Here is a 16,628-nt window from a genome sequence, read left to right on the forward strand (position 1 = left end):
CTAACTAGTTCTAGTCTTGAAGAAGAGCCTGTTTAAGACATTTTATGAATTCTATTTCTATTATATGAAAGAATAATTTTCATTTTCGGATGAGCTAAACCTTAAAAGCAAACAAGCACGTAAACTAAATTAAATAATGCAAAGAAAACACAATAAACATGTTTACCTAACATATACACTATGTGTAATATAAAATGCCATTACTCTTTTCATTAAAAACTCCAGCTACAAATACAGTAATAAGTCTCTAAATATTTACAAGAAATAAACATTTATTGCTTAAAAAGACATAGACAGCATATAAAATGCAATGGTTTAGAATATAATGCCAGCATTCCTTTATGAAACACACATTTAGCTTATAATGAGAGGAACACAGTTCGCAGAGCTCTGGACTGAATGCATTTGCATGTGTTAGACATTTTAAAAGCATTTTTCACTTTTTTTTTTACTTTTAATAAAAGTAAAAAAAGTTAGAGTTAAAACTGACACCACTTCTGAGGAAGCCCGCATGACAGTGCTCATAAAGACGTTTTGACTGTTTTTGTCCTTACAATGAAAGTCAATGGGGTACAACACAACAGTGGAACTCATTGACTTTAAATGAAAACACAAAAATAAACACTAATAAAATTTTTTGTGTGTGTTCCACAGAAGAGTGTCATACTGAACTGGAATGACATGAAAATGAGTAAAATGATGACAAAATGTTAATTTTTGGGTGGACTATCCCTTTAACCCACAAGACACAAGTTGTGGTTTACTGGAGTGTGACAGCCTATTTCAAACATGTGGTGAGATTATTAAGATTTACAACTATGGTGAGGCATTTGTTAGAGAGGCTGTCAAGACCGCAGTATCTGCTAACCAAGGATATCTCATGTCAGGCATGCATGATGCCTACATCCTACATGAATACAGCACACTTGTGATCAGTGTTAGTGATAAACTTGATTTAGGCTAAGTAAGAGTGATGTAAATCTTGAGCATCACTGTTTCTGGGAAACACTAGGCCTGATGGGAACCTGCTCTATGTATATGTTTAGACATTAGAGGTATAAGCAGGTCTGTAGAATGAGCAAGAGACATGCAGTGAGAAGCAGAGCGAGGGAGCGTCCACACTGAAGACATTCTGAGACATTGCTACAGGCCACGACAGCAGTCGACGTCTGCTCTGACTTCAGCTCTGGAGGAGAGATGATCACCCCTTGAATCTAATAGATACAGAAAGAACAACTTTTATCAGCTTTCTGATGTGGATAAGCTACATAAGTTCATAAACTTGGGGTCAGTAAGAAGTCTGTCGTGCTCACCAAAAATGTGTTTATTCGCCTATGCATATATAGAAAATAAAAGAATATGGTACAGATCAGAATCCCTCACCGACCACTCATCCTTGCCGATCTTGGAGCAGCGAACGTTCATGGGGAGTTTGCGTACGATGTCATTGAATGCTTTCCCTCTCTTTCTTGTCCACTTGTATTTATCCATGGCTTCCGTGAAGGAGAGGTTGCTGTATTTCTTAGGACTCTTAATCACAAAGGGCCAAGTTCTTCAAAGGGAAAAAATATATAATTTGATACATTTACTTAATATCAGAACCTTACTTGCAAAGTGATAGATTTTGAGTTTTCTATACTAGAGTTTGCAAAGCACCTGAAATATACCACAAAATGTGTTTATATAGTTATTTTAAATTCAGAGACACATCTGTCCATATTACTATTTTGAATTCAAATAATAGAAATGAACTTTTTTTCTTACTAAAAGATCTATCTGTCTTATTGATTTGTTCATGAAAGAAGTGTTTTAAATAGATCTGTTAAAATTAATAATGATTTACTCAGATTTTAATGGACACTCTGAACCACTTTTATGATATTTTTCAGATACTTTTGTATACTGGAAGCTTCCATTTTTACGCACAGTTACATTGATTGCATGTGGACCAGCACAAATTGTGTTTTATAGAAGAAAGTCACACAGGTTATGCTCGTCTATACATATTAAAACAAATATAATACTGTAGTTCACATTGATTTAGGTAAGTACATTCAAGATACTTTTTAGAAGTTTACATTTTTTTTATTGTAAATGATTAAATAATCTGCAATAGTAAATAATGGTTATAATTAATCTTTCTATTTTTTCTGATACTTTGATAACTTACACTTAATCTGTAAAAGTAAAAGAAAAAAAGTTAATTGAAATATTACAAATTATTTGGTACCATTTAAATGCATTCCCCACAACATATATGATGGTTTGAGTGTCATTAATTGAATGACTGATCAAAGAAACTTCTGAGGCAACTATATATGCTAAATGAGCTTTATGTGTGTGTGTGAGTATATGAGGTGATCTACAGACAGGGGGCGCTTGAGGCAGAGCTTTGAAACGAAATCTATTAAGAGTTGCCAGATCTGTCCTCTTATAATCCCCCCTATTCCAGCATCTGAGCACAATACTGCTCTGAGCCTCAGGGTCAAATAAACACACTCCACCAGCAGGGCACTTCAGATGTTCCTCGTTTATAGACGTACACACACACCCACGTCCATCCAAAACACACACATTCGCCCGCTCACACGCAAAATCACAAACAAACATGTGCGGACATAACAAACCACACATCTCTCTTTCTCCATACAAAGCAGTGAAAGGAATCTGTACAAAACATCAGCAGCTCAGCAGACGCCCACAGATCCGGTGAGTCGCAGCTGCTTGACTTGAGACATGAAAATATCTTATATATCTTTAGATTTACACTGTGGCTGTGATAACATCTCAAAGAGCTAGTTCTGTCTAAAACTAGCCAAGACGTATTTTTCTTTCTAGATGACTGTTGTAGAACCACCATGCTTGAATGTGTTGCTAACATAATGGAATATACAACAGCGGTGTTATAATGACCACAGATGTCATGTTTAGCACAACGGAAATTCCAGACACATGTGAAAGGAGAGAACTCTCTAAGACTGATGGATTTATTTAGTTTTATCTCAAACTACAAGAAGGATGAACATGATTTGGTCCCATGTGTCTGAAGGCCTTGTGGCTTGCGGTTTCAGAGTGTCTTTCTTTTTTACAAACACATTTAACAATGACCATTCCAGATGTTGCTGTGGGTCGGATAAACAATTTGTACTTTCTGATGAGAGCAAGATGGCACATCTTCTTGCAAAGCTCTTGTGCTGACATGACAAGCAGAACACTTGGATAAGTGAAAACATTTATCCTCATTTGATCAGCTAATCATCCAGTGAGCCATCAATCAATCAATCGCTGTTAAGCTATTAGATTGTGACGCCGGCTTTATGTGAACTAGGCTGTCATCGGAAGGTCTCCCATTTCACAGTATTGTCTAAAGTTTGTTTCATTTAAATGAACTTTTCGTACTTGAACTTTCTTTCCATTGTTTTTCTTCTCTCATTGTTTCTGTTTTTCCCACAGTGTTTGCCTTTTCCCACAGTTCTCTTCTTTGTAAGTGATGTTAGCTGTTCTGGAACTTAGACTAAAGTCCGTTATGCGGCTTGAAACTACAAACAGTATTTGTTTTATTATTTTCATTTATCATCATAATATTAAACAAACTCGTTTGCAGCACAAATAGCTTTATGGTTTACTAGACTCAAAAGTTGGACCACGTGTGTACTGTGATGGTGACGAAATTCACATCACACACATTGTAAGCATACTCTCTAGTGGTGAACATTAAAAACACAAGTATACTTGAGGCTTCACAGTGGAATGGAGAGGCTTTTCGAAGTAGTTTCAAAGTTTCAAAACATTCCATTCGAACGCAAACTCTATTTGCATGCTAGAAAAACTGAATCTTTGTCCAGTGTCTGCATTATTTCTCTCCAGAAGTTATGACCAATAAAACTGCCTTTGTACCCATTTAACCTAAAGTTATTCTGCAGTTATTCTAACCTAAATCTATTGTTGTTGCAGTCTCCATTAGATATAGCTTGTTGTTGTCATTCCATCTCACTTTTTTCTTTTTTAAGACTGTAAAACAATAGCCTGGGAAAGTGTTGCCACCTTGTGGATCAACAAATTAGAGCAAAAAAGGCACATGTGTGAGTCCTTTGTTTTGATAAACAAAAAAATCTAATTTTTACAGTTTACAGAGTCTCGGGCACAGGGACATATCTGATATTTCAGGATGCTTAATACAGTCATTGGGCTATTTTTGGACTAACGTTGCATTAAATCACTTACAGTACATTTAACATGAACATAATTTAAAATTGGGTATATACAGGGACGTTCATAATAATGAGATAAAATGAAATCATACTACAGCACCATGTACAGTAGATATTCATCATGAAGCTAATATGAGTATTTGCCACTAACAAAGAAAGCGTTCACTGAAGTGGTTTCTCAGACTTACGTAACAGGCTCCTGGATCTCTTTGACCCCAATGAATTTAAGCTGGCCAGTGATTTCTGGTAAACTTTCACACCTGGCTAGGTTGACCCTGGGGTAGTACAGCAGATATGACAAACACATCTCATCCCGTGTACTAAGACCTCCCTGTAGAAAAAAGAAATCCACATTTTTAGGGTCAAAGCCTAGAAATACTACACTGACATAATGCATCTGAATCACTGTTGCAGTCAGAGGCCTGTGATAAATTATGCCCAGTACTGAGCAAAGCTGAACTGACATGCATAAAGCAGCAAATATATCTTGATCTCTCTAATATGAATCCAAAACACCAGTGATTTGGCCCTGATATTTATGGATTGTGGACAATCTACAGAGAAAAAGCAGCTCAGCCTATCAGGAGTGCAGCTCACTGGCTGCATGTGTATGGGAAAACGTCAGCAGCTGGATCCATCTCCAGAGACCTGCAGCGGTTTGCAGACACATTGTTTAGCCAAAAGACTGGCTAGAGAAAAAAAGATTCAAAGGCATTTTTCTAATAGAGCTGTTCAGTTTGTAGTCCTAAAATGTCTAAAAGGATTTGCATTGTCGTGCAGTGTGTTCCTTCTGAATAGTTTTTAGAATCTTTCATTAATATCATACTTTTGTTTTCAAATGTTTTTGTTTCTAGCAAGATAATACACTACATTTGAACTATAATGGTTGAGCAATTTGTCAAACATGTAAACGGCCAGCCTTACAGCCTTATATTCTTATTAGCAACTTACATTTTTAAAAGACATTAGAGGTTAACAATTCATATTTGAGATAATTTTTAATTTAAAGGGATAATACACCGCAAAAATTAAAATTCTGTCTTGAAATGTTGTTCCAAAGCTGTATGTCTGGACATTAATGGACACCTAATATGCAAAATTTACTTTTACATGTTGTTTGAACATAAATGTGTGTTGACAGTGTTTGTACACATCCACACTATAATGATAAAAATCCACCCGGTCCTTCTTTTTAATCCCCATACATTTTACTGTTTGTGGGTCATATTTATGCCTAGACAGCAGTATATGTACTGTATTACACGGCTCAGACTTAATAGACAGATCTTACATAAACATGCGATTTCTTTCCCAGCTGTCTACTTTGACAGACATAACCGACAGTGTTTTTGTAACTTGTGTGTTTTTAACATAAACTTGTGTGTATTTGACAGCAAGACAGTGAATTATGCACTGTAAAGTCAGCCCTATTCTGGAAAAGGGGGAGGGGAGCAGCAGCTCATTTGCATTTAAAGATACATGCTCGAAAACAGCCTTTTTCTGCTTTATTATAAATGATCTGTGGGGTATTTTAAGCTGAGAATTCACCATCACATTCTAGGGACATCTGAGAATTATATTACATCTTGTAATATAATGGAATATAATATGTAATATAATAGGTCATAGAATGGCCTACAAATCAGACATCATGACTGAACAGCTCTATTATGTTTGGCTTAGCTTGCCGTTAACCAGGATTTCTATCATGAATAACTCTACAATTTGTGTAATTCACAGGAAAACCTAGTTAAACTATATGACACAAATCTATATAATTGTTAGTAAAAGAATACATGGCTTTAGAAGCCTTAATCTTACCCAGGTCATGTTCATTCTGCCTTTAGTGTTGTATCTACATTCAGTGATTAGAGAATCCCCCTGGTGACAGAAAAACATGTCGCTTAACACACAGATATTAAAAGCAAATTACAAAAAGACATTTGTTTATCTATTATGCTCACTGTTGGGTGCTTGCCAAACAGAATAGGCCACTCAAACTCATTTGAGTATAAACTGTTAAAACCTTGCTGATTGTTATTACACAACAGAAAAGGATAACAAGTCACAACTCACACATGAGTCACCTCTGGCCTGTGGGCACTTTTAAACACACACCAGGCCTGCAGATGCACAGTGTGTGTGCTCTTTACATGCTGAGTTATTACACCACTCTTAGGTAATACAAAGTGTCTGGCTATGGCTGAGACACTGGAGCAGATAATGATAATTGCTCTATTCTTTACTGCTAAAACACTACCAATCCCTCAGCTATAAACTAAGAGCCCTGAAAACAATCTTTATTCAGAGTAAACAGCATATTTAATTTGACCCAAACGAGACTGTGAGGGATAAAAGCCCTCATGTCTAAATTTAATAGCCCATGTTTTCTGGAGTTCTAACAAGGAAATGTGTGAGATGATATTGACACCCAGGAACACATCACTCAGACATACTGAACAGACTGTGTTTCTGTTCCTCAGTCAGCCACACCTTTTGACCATTTGATTGATCCATTATTTTTTCAAGGCTAGAATTCCCTGCTATTTCTAGGTTTTCCATAAATCGGTAAAGTGAACTGTGAGGTTCACTGTATCTGATGACTATTGCAACATCAATTTCACCCTCAGATGGAGCAACAAAGATTATGAAGCTGAAATGGACTCTGACTGACAGGCAGGATGGTCCTCTCGTGGCTGAGCGGCTGGAACTCCTGGAAGTTGAAATCAAACTGATCGTCTGAGGCTAGTGGCTGGAGCTCGACCTGCTGGCGGAAATGTCTGGCTCTTATAGCTCGACCAGCCAGGTGAGCATGGAGCAGAACTGCAAACACATGAATTCCACTGGGCATCTCGCTGTCTAATGACTTACAGGAAGGAAGAGAGACACGTTATACTTCTTGTTTTTTTTTTTTTTTTATCTAGGCTTTGAGAAGCTTGCAATAGCATTCAAATGTAAAAAAAAAATGTTTCTGAAGACAATTATTGCTTGAAATTGGATTTAAAAAACAAAAAAAACAATACAAATATTTATATTTTTATACAATACCACGCACATACTATTTTTATACACTACCAATTAATATCTTTATTCAGCAAGTATGCATAAATGGTGGTCATAAAAAATCCTGAAAAACTGTATCATCATTTCCTCTGCAGTATTAAAGAGACCATGTGTTTTAAACATTGATAATAATAAGAAATGTCACTTCAGCAGCGAATCAGCCTATTAGTATGATTTCTGAAAAACCATGTGACACTGAAAACTTGAGTAATGGCTGCAGAGAATTCAGCTTTGCCATTATACAAATCAATGCCATTTTAAATATATGAAAAACATTTTATTATTTTAAACTGTTCTAATATTAAATAATAACAGTGTTTTTGTTTTATTTTGATCAAACAGATACAGTCTTGGTGAGACTTTTAAAACAGAGTTTATTTACATAAATAGTCATTTGTAATAATATGTACTGTAATTAACTGTAATTAAATGCATCCTGAGTATTGATTTCTTTCTAAAGCACTCTGTCATAGTGATTACAAATGTTTCAGTAGCAGAGCAGGTCTCAAATATGATTTTATAAAGAGTAAATGGAGTGTAACCACAATCATTTGTGTGTGTGTGTGTGTGTGTGTGTGGCCCCACCTCTTGGAGACACTCCTGTGTACAGTGTCCTTCTGTAATATAATCCTGCATGCCTGGGGGCAGCATGTGGTAGAGACTGACCCACACTCCTGTCTCGATGACCCCAGCATCATAGCGCCTCAGGCTGGGGCTGTAGTACAAACGCAGGCCTGAACTGTCCACTATCCCTGTGGTGAGAGCAAAACTCTGAGAAGCTCAGACGACTCAAACCTTACAGAAAAGCTCATTAGTTATTAGCTGAAAACCACTGTTATACACCATGGAGACTATACTGATTACTTATCAGATACTCACAGATACATAAAATAGACTAACAGGAAATACTGTAACTGTAAGGTTCTTTAGTCGTGCCGTATGTCACTTAGTGCAGTGTGTGAGTGTATCATGACATACAGTACCTCTTTGTATAGATGGGTTATCAAAATGAATCTCCATTTGTACATAGACTGGGTCTATTGAGGTTCCTATAGACATTCCAACATGAGGAGGGTAGGTGAAGCCCTGCAAGGGATAAAAATAATTTCTATTCAATATCTGAAACTTTTTACTATTAGAATGATTATGAACTTATGAAATACCACCTCTCCCCCAATAGCCCAAGCAAACAGGACAGTTTCACAGGTGAAGAAGGAGTCTGGCATATTTGGATGGTAGCATTCATGTCCTCTGTTGATCTCACTCTCGTTTAGATCACTGTCACACTGGTAGAGCAGAATGTGATGAACCAGATTCTCATGACCCTTCTGAATCATTGGCTCTATCTAAAAAATTACAACAAGCAGAGAGGAATATGAATAGCCGCGCTGTGCGCTCTCAGAATTGAATCCAATTCTACTTCTGAATTTGAACAAAGATAGTATCCAGAATTGTTAGAAGTTAATTTGAAGGAATTAAAATGGTACTAAAATCAAACAGGTAAAATAGTAAACTTAGCAGTATAGAAACCTTTATTATTGAGGACTAATTGATAAATGTTATTATTTATTTATTATTATTAGTAGTATTATAGCATTATTGTATCAGTATTATTATTGTATTTGTTTATTATTATACTGTAGCTATAGACGGAATCTGAAAGTTGAATCATAAATGCCAATAAATATATCAAACAATGTGGTTAACATTTTGTGTTGCTACTTGGTAAAATTATTTATGCAATATTAATACATGGCTAAATTTAGTTGAATTTTGTTACAAGTGTTACAAATTTTAATGCATTTCAGAGAATGAACTGAAATATTTAATCCAAATCGTTTATATTTTGTCACAAAATTCACTAAATTGTCTTTCAAATTCAAATTCTAGTTCAACAACAAATTATTACATACAGTACAATCTGAATTTAACCTAGCCCTGATTAATATTTAGTTAATGTACATTAACACTCAAAAGTTTGGAGTTTGTAACATTGTCTTACTCACCCATGGTGCAATTTGATCAAAAATACAGTACAAAGGTTCTGAATTATTAAGATAAAAAAATAGATTTCTATTTGTAATCTGTTTTAACTTGTTTTTCTTTGATGGCAAAACTGATTTTTTTCATAATTAATAACAATGCCTTTTTAGTCACTTTTGATTTAATGTGACCTGCTTATTAAAAGTATTAATTTCTTGAAATAAACCTACTAACAACAAACTTTTGAACCGTAGTGCATATATAATATAGTGAAAGTATTGCTTTAACAAATCTGAGAAGTTCATTTCTTGAATCTACAACAAGGACACTTTCCACTACACTGTTCCAAGCTTTGATAAAGGGATAAGCCATGCAGATTTGATAAATGTAGGTTATCTTTTTAAACCACTTTATTTTGAACTTCTAAAAGAAAACTCTCTCTCTCTCTCTCTGTGTGTGTGTGTGTGTGGATTGTTGAGCTAAATCTAGCTTGGATAGCTCTGAAAAAGGAAGTGGGGGATTTTAGTATTATTTTTCTCCTCACAGTGGGCTTCTTCTGTCGGAAACTGGAATTCTAAATAAAAGCATTTCCAACAGAGTGAACTGTGTCCTTCTCTTCCAGGGGTCTCTGCCTGAAGGAGTGGGACCCAGGGCCAAACAGTGGCTAAATAAATATTCAAACATTCCTTTATTTCCCTTCCACCTCCTCTTTTTTTAACCATTTGGAGCCCTTTTGTTTTGAAGCCCCCAAATCTAGTGAACATGTAGATTGTGTAGCAGCATTCTGTTGTTTCTAACCAATAACAACATTTCTGATCCATCCAACTAAATCCATCTTATCATCCTTATAATGCTACTGTTATACTGTAATACAGTGGTTCCCAACCCTGGTCCTGGAGGCACCCCAACATTGCACATTTTGCATGTCTCCTTTCTCTAACACACCCATTTCAGGTCTTAATGAGACATGCAAAATGTGCAGTGTTGGGGTGCCTCCAGGACCAGGGTTGGGAACCACCACTGTAATACATCAAACAGTATGATTGTATGCACAAGGCTGTATCAATGTCACTCAAATGGATGCTTTAAATGATGCAACAACATTTTGTGCACTTTTCACTGAGAAGTTACTAAAATTGCTTGCAATCATTCAAAAATGTCATCATTCTGGGAAATTGCTCATCACAGAGCCAAAAAAGTGAAAACATTTGTGACAATTACCACAAGCACAAACCTAATTTACTGTAAGTATGTGTATGTGTACTGTATTTGCATGAGCCGATTTATGCGTTTATTCCTAGTAAATAATCTGCAATATGCCTAAACATATAAAGTACACTGAAAATGATGATTATGATTATTAGAGCACATTTTTACAAGTCTTTATATTTCAATTAAATGTCATTTTAATTTTTAAATGTCAATGCCCCCCATTGTACCCTTTATTTTGGATCTTAGTAGCACTATACTGTATAAAGTACACCCAGCTAGCCTCTTCTGGCATCACACAGCATGAGGTTTTTGATTGAATAAGGACAGTTACAATATGGCCTGAATAGAGACAGTGAGAACACAGTGTCTGGAAAATCTACTCCTGTTTGACAGTTCAACATCTGCTCCATGAAACTGAGTGGGAACAGAGCAGGAAACATCCAGACACTGCTGTGGTTATGGGGCAGCTGTTGGCATCTGACTAACACAGCCTGGAGCTTTCCGAATTCCAGGCTACTGTATGTAGAGAGGACAGGAAAAGAGGGCAAAGAGGGGTCACAATAATTATTCACTAGCTGATGTTAATGAAAGGTTAAATGGAGGCTTGATGTAATATCTAACTCAAACATGATCCATTTAAATGTACCCAAGCAATATTTAGGCCACGATTAAAGTGCATCTAGTGAATGTTAGAATGTGTCAGTGTGCACTTGTCTGTTTGTTTCATCATCTTGTGAACCCCCGGACTACGCACAAGTCTATTCACTGTAGAGTCTTTGTCTCCGGTGCATTAGATACTGAACACTGCAGCAAACTAAATGGGTTACATTCATACTGTGAGCTGCTCACTTCTGCATGTGCAGCGCTTATGTTTTCACTAAAAACGTGGAGCTGTAGCCATAGTGATGAATTCATGTCGATGAATGCATGCCTGGCTTTCCACAGCTGAATTTTACATGGGCACGAACTGGTGACTACAAAAATTAAATTAAATTAAAGGTTAGTGCATGTGAAAAATTAGCCTGAAAGGATGATGCTAAATTGTAGTATTTTATCATATGATTAAAGTATCTATTCTGCCTCTAATTAAGAAAACTTGAAAAGCTTAGTTACGAGAAGACTCTTTCATCTGGGTGAGAGTGTATAATTTCAGAAACATGTCTGATCTACAAATAGCAGCTGCAAAAGACAATAATAAGCAGGTGAGACAAAAAGAGAAGCCGAGGGAGAGAGAGAGACAGAAAGAGATCTGAACCGATGCAGGTGACAAGATGCTGTAGCAAAATAAACAATGTAAAAACAACCAATATGAGGTAAAACATACCATGTTTTGAAATGAAATAATGTATGAGGAATCTAATTTATGCTTTATTTAGAAAATATAGCATCCAACAGAGTAACAAAAGTAACTAAAAATAGTGACACTACTTAATCAATAACATGAAATTCATGCTTAAACCAAAACTGTTCAGCATTCACACTGACACCAATTAAATCTGTAAAGATCGCAGATTTGGATCCTCTCTGTCTTACATTGTAGTTTTTTATTTTCTTCTTTTTTTATTTTCATGATTCATTTCACCCAAACTGTCAACTCTCTCTCATATGTAGTGTTGGAAAAATCTGATACATTTTAGTGAATTACATGTATAAACCACAGGGCTTATAATAAAACAAACCAATAAAAAAACAGGTGCAGACACTAATCAAATCAATTGGTAACTAAGATAAACTGTTGGTGGAAAGTAGGAACAAAGGAAACTAGGTCAAACAACATACATATGCAGAACATAAATGTGACAGATGCATTGTAAAGTTAGATTAATTCTTGTGAATTGTTTAGAGTGGTCCTCCTTCACATATTATTTTAGTGAATCACAAAGATGATTCACTAATTTGAGTTGTTGTGTTAGGTTTTCAACATAGTTGTGTAAGTTATTGTTATTGTACTAGAAAATATATATTTTAGTGTTGCTAATTTAAAAAAAAAGAAGTTTGACTGAAGCTTTAACTGCTTCATACTATGTTTGTTTTGTAGCTTGCAAGCGTATCTAGATTTTCTTGGCATTTACATTTTGTAAAGATCATATAAGTTAATAACAGTACTTAATTGTCAGGAATCCATTTAAAACTTCATGAAAGCCCATAAATGTAAGTACAAAAGAAGTGAACTGAACTAGCAGAAGGTACTTCACAACAGGGAGCCGTTAATTGGCATTATGTAAGCCTGTAATTTCCTAAGCATGCATCTCTGGAATAACAGTCGCTGTATATCTTCTCTGGTTTAAAACATGACTTTAATGAATTTAAATGTTTTAAAACATTATGATTTGATTATGATGGGCATTCTTGAAAATGTTAAGAATTGTAATACTCACTCTGATTATATGATGCTTCTTCTTCAGCTCTGGAAATTTAAAGATCTGACACCAGTACGTCGTATCCTTATGTGGTACAGGAACCTACAATATTTGCACGTTAACAAATTTATAGACAAAATATTTGCATCAGTCACAAAACAGTTAAATGTAGCAGTTAGACGGCAACAAGGAGAAGTATTCCATTGTGGACTGGAGAGCATGGACGTTTTATTAATCCAATTTCCTGTTTTTTTCCTATTCAATGCTGAGTATTTGTTATGCGGTTGTAAATATGTACACTCTTATAAAATCTGGTGTTTGGCAGTATCCCACAAGCATAAAAGGGGCCTTGTTTTCATTCAGAATACCCAATCAGGAAGCAAAAGGGTCTTTATGTAAAAAGGATTCATATGTAACCACAAGGACTTTGATTCCTAAGCATGCAAAAATAGATGAAACATTAGGTATTACACTGCCTAGGGCTAAACCGTTCTCTGTCACTCCCAGCTCATCAAATGCTCCAGCAGTCTGCTGAATGCACTTTCCTCACCTCTTCGTTTTGAAGGTCAAAGAAAGCTGTTCCTGCTGGGATGCTGGAGCTGGTTCCAGGGTTGAGTAATCGCAGACTCTTTCTGCCTCTGTTCGTACCATGGTAGACTGGTCCTGACATTCCCACATCCTCCTCATGGAATGCCCAGATCACTCTCACTGTACTGCCCTGGGCATTGACAGATTATGGGTACTTGTAGACAACATTTTGGTGGAAGTGAGTTTATTTAACTCCTCAGTAAAACACCATACTGTACTATTATTTCCCCTGAACAAAAGGCAATGTGCTAAAATTGCAACCAAGATTTCAAACAATGGATCCAAAAAAAAAAAAAACTGGTTACAGACACTGCCACTGATGGTTCCAGATTTAATGATGCATGCAGTCAAACCTACCGTAATGATTTGGTCATTGTCATCACAGGTCTGGAGGTTTCTGCTAAAAGCCAGAACAGTATGCGTGTCATTCTCTCTGCCGTACAGCAGCTGGTAGCTCTGCAGCGCATCTTTATGGACCTTTCTGTTTGAGTCTGTATAGTAGTCCTGAGCAGAGTGAGGAGGAACGAAGTTAGCCCATCTCAGGTTTGAGTCTGAATCAGAAAAGAAGCTATTTTTGAGGAGTACTGGGATCATGTGAGTAAATGCATGTGTGTGTGTGGTCACATTTGATAACCTGCTCAAAATGTTTGCTAAGCTGCACTAGCAAATGTCCCATTTGTTTCCAATACATTCAAACACCATTAAAAATATGTTCCGGAACAAAAGACGTCATGACTCATGCTTACAAAACTAAAACAGAAATGTATTGATATAAATGAGCCTTCATTACACAATGCTGATGAATAGTGCTGTGTTGAAATCTAATCATAAACTACTATTGTATACATCAGCTGGATGGAGATTATATGCTGAGAATATACAGCAGTGTGGATGTAGTAAAATATTGGGCTGCCTGCATTTGAAACAGTAGTGTTTATGTGAGTACTGTCTGAATAAAATCCAGGTCACAACAGGGCAGCTGATTGTTGTCAGGTCAGTGGGTCAGTGGATGATCTCATTGCAGTAGATTTCAGGACACAAAAAGCTATCACTGTAGATTTAAATGTTTGAAAGTGAGAGTGGAGAGTGGCCACACACTCTTAAAACCTGAATATAATTTTAAAAGAAACTCTTTGAACATTGCATGTTTAAGATTCCCATTTACTGTAAAAAATTTAAATATGGAAGTCAAGTAAAAATGACAAATTCTAACAACAATCAATATAGTTTTTGTGACCATTACCAATACAGATGTTCTGATAATATACAATATACAGAATATGCATTTTATTTCTGCTTTATTGACACACAAAAATAAGTAATAATAATTACAATGATAATTTCTAATATTTATGCAAAGTTGTTTTGTGATCCAAAGTAGTGCTCATTATTTTTCATGTTTTGGGGTATGTTTAATTGAAAAGGTTGAGCAATTAATATAAAAGTTGTGTATTATATAACTTTAGTTCTGCCTGTGAAGTGTGAATGCTGTTGAACTGAACTGATGAATGCAAAGTGGCATCATGGGACTGAAACGTTATTTATGCATTCATATATTCTTACAATTATTGTTATATAGTTTAATGGATGGAAGAAAAGATGATCCACAGCAGACTACCCATAACACAGACTGACCAAAACAGATCCATTCCAAAAACTTTTTTTTTTGTTAGAAAAACAAACAAACAAACAACTAATTACGACTCAAATGTCATCATTTTAGTACGTATAACAGAAATACTAATAAATCCAGTTCGACATGTACAGAGATCAAATGCAGCAGACTGATTTTAAATTGTGAGTCAGTGTTTTCTAACTGTATGATCAGCGTTGCATGTAAGATGCATTCAAGCCCAAAGGTGTGTGCACACTTACCTGCAGATATGGACTTCCGCTGAGCACACCACCTATCACGATATCGGACGAGGACATCGCACCGGTCGGTGACAAACCGAATCCTATATATCCTCTCGTTTCCACTTCTACTTCAAAAGTTATCGTGGATTCATCAAATCCCCACTTAATGCTGTATCTCCCATCCGCATCTAGTGCAGCTGAATGAACGAATCGTGTCCCCTGTGAGCATGCCGAGCAGAAGAGTGAAGTTAGGAAAACTAGAGCGCAAAGAGGCTGATTTTCAGACATTTCGAGCTTAATCGCAAACAACGCCGACTGGACTCAAGGACGCTTTTTATCCATAGAGCAGTTTATGGAAATATGCAACTTCCGAGGGCAAGAGTGTTTGTTTGCTTTGGTGCATTGGAAGCGAAGGATCCTTTCAAGCGCTGGCAGCCTCCCACCGCTGAACTGTTGGAACTTGTGTGATTTCGCTTTGATGTGGAAAGACATGTAGAGCTGAACACCGTGTCTACGAGCGCGACGCGACAAAAGTAGAACGCTCGCGTTATTATCAAGACGTTGGCGTACAGTCATCAGCGGCGTGATTACAATACGCTACTGTTAAATCTGTGTAAATGTATCTATTTTCAAGTACAAGGCGAAGAAAATGTTGAACTTTGGTAACTAACTTGGACCCAAACGTTATTTAGATTAGAACCTGCTTCGTTGAGTAGCTTTATTTCGTTCCGTTATACACTTTTAATTAAAACAATTAATAACCTAATTAATGTATTCATAAGTAAGTGAAAAGTAGCCTTAAGCTAATCTACTAAAAAAAAAAAAAAATTCAGATGAGTAGGATGTCAGCATGTGTATTTGTAGTATGAGAACATCTTACCTGGATGACCTCGGCTACAGTGGTTGTCAACCAGGGGCCCGGGGCCCACCTGGGGGCCTCAGAGGGGCTCAAGATCAAAGGGGGCATAAAAGGCAATAAATAAGCCAAAACATTGAAAAATCAGGTTGTCCATCAGGTTGTCTATTTTAATTAATTTTTACTTTACTTTCACTTATATTTACATTTATGCCTGGATAAATCATGAAATTAAACTCTGATAACTCAGTCACTTTTACAATAGTTATGTCAAGCACTAAATATTCCATTGAGTTGATTTTTTTTTTTTTTAATCACAAACACCTGCAAAAGTGATTGGGATGTTCAAATGTTGTGGATGGTGGTGTGCCTTGGAGTTAAAAAGGTTGGGAACCACTTCATGCATCCAGTGTGATTCTGAAGTGTGCTTTACATATCACTTTGGTACAACAAGGAAACATGGTTGATATTCATTAAACTAGTTTAATTACTGTACCA

At 36.2% G+C, this 16,628-nt stretch overlaps 1 protein-coding gene across 1 annotated transcript; it reads right to left on the reverse strand.

Moving 5' to 3' along the window:
• Nucleotides 1–254: 254 nt before the first annotated feature.
• Nucleotides 255–15,763, reverse strand: LOC127983634 (DBH-like monooxygenase protein 1 homolog). The gene is made up of 12 exons (XM_052585830.1): nucleotides 15,293–15,763; nucleotides 13,775–13,921; nucleotides 13,380–13,547; nucleotides 12,848–12,931; nucleotides 8,441–8,620; nucleotides 8,258–8,360; nucleotides 7,860–8,026; nucleotides 6,886–7,077; nucleotides 6,033–6,092; nucleotides 4,400–4,542; nucleotides 1,384–1,552; nucleotides 255–1,214 (listed from the first exon to the last, which is right to left on the reverse strand). The coding sequence occupies exons 1-12, from the start codon at nucleotides 15,560–15,562 to the stop codon at nucleotides 1,050–1,052; spliced, it is 1,848 nt and encodes a 615-aa protein (XP_052441790.1). The 5' UTR covers nucleotides 15,563–15,763; the 3' UTR covers nucleotides 255–1,049.
• Between the last annotated feature and the right edge of the window lie 865 nt (nucleotides 15,764–16,628).

Source organism: Carassius gibelio, chromosome B20 (genome assembly GCF_023724105.1).
Source record: "Carassius gibelio isolate Cgi1373 ecotype wild population from Czech Republic chromosome B20, carGib1.2-hapl.c, whole genome shotgun sequence".
In the NCBI taxonomy this organism is placed as follows: Eukaryota; Metazoa; Chordata; class Actinopteri; order Cypriniformes; family Cyprinidae; genus Carassius; species Carassius gibelio.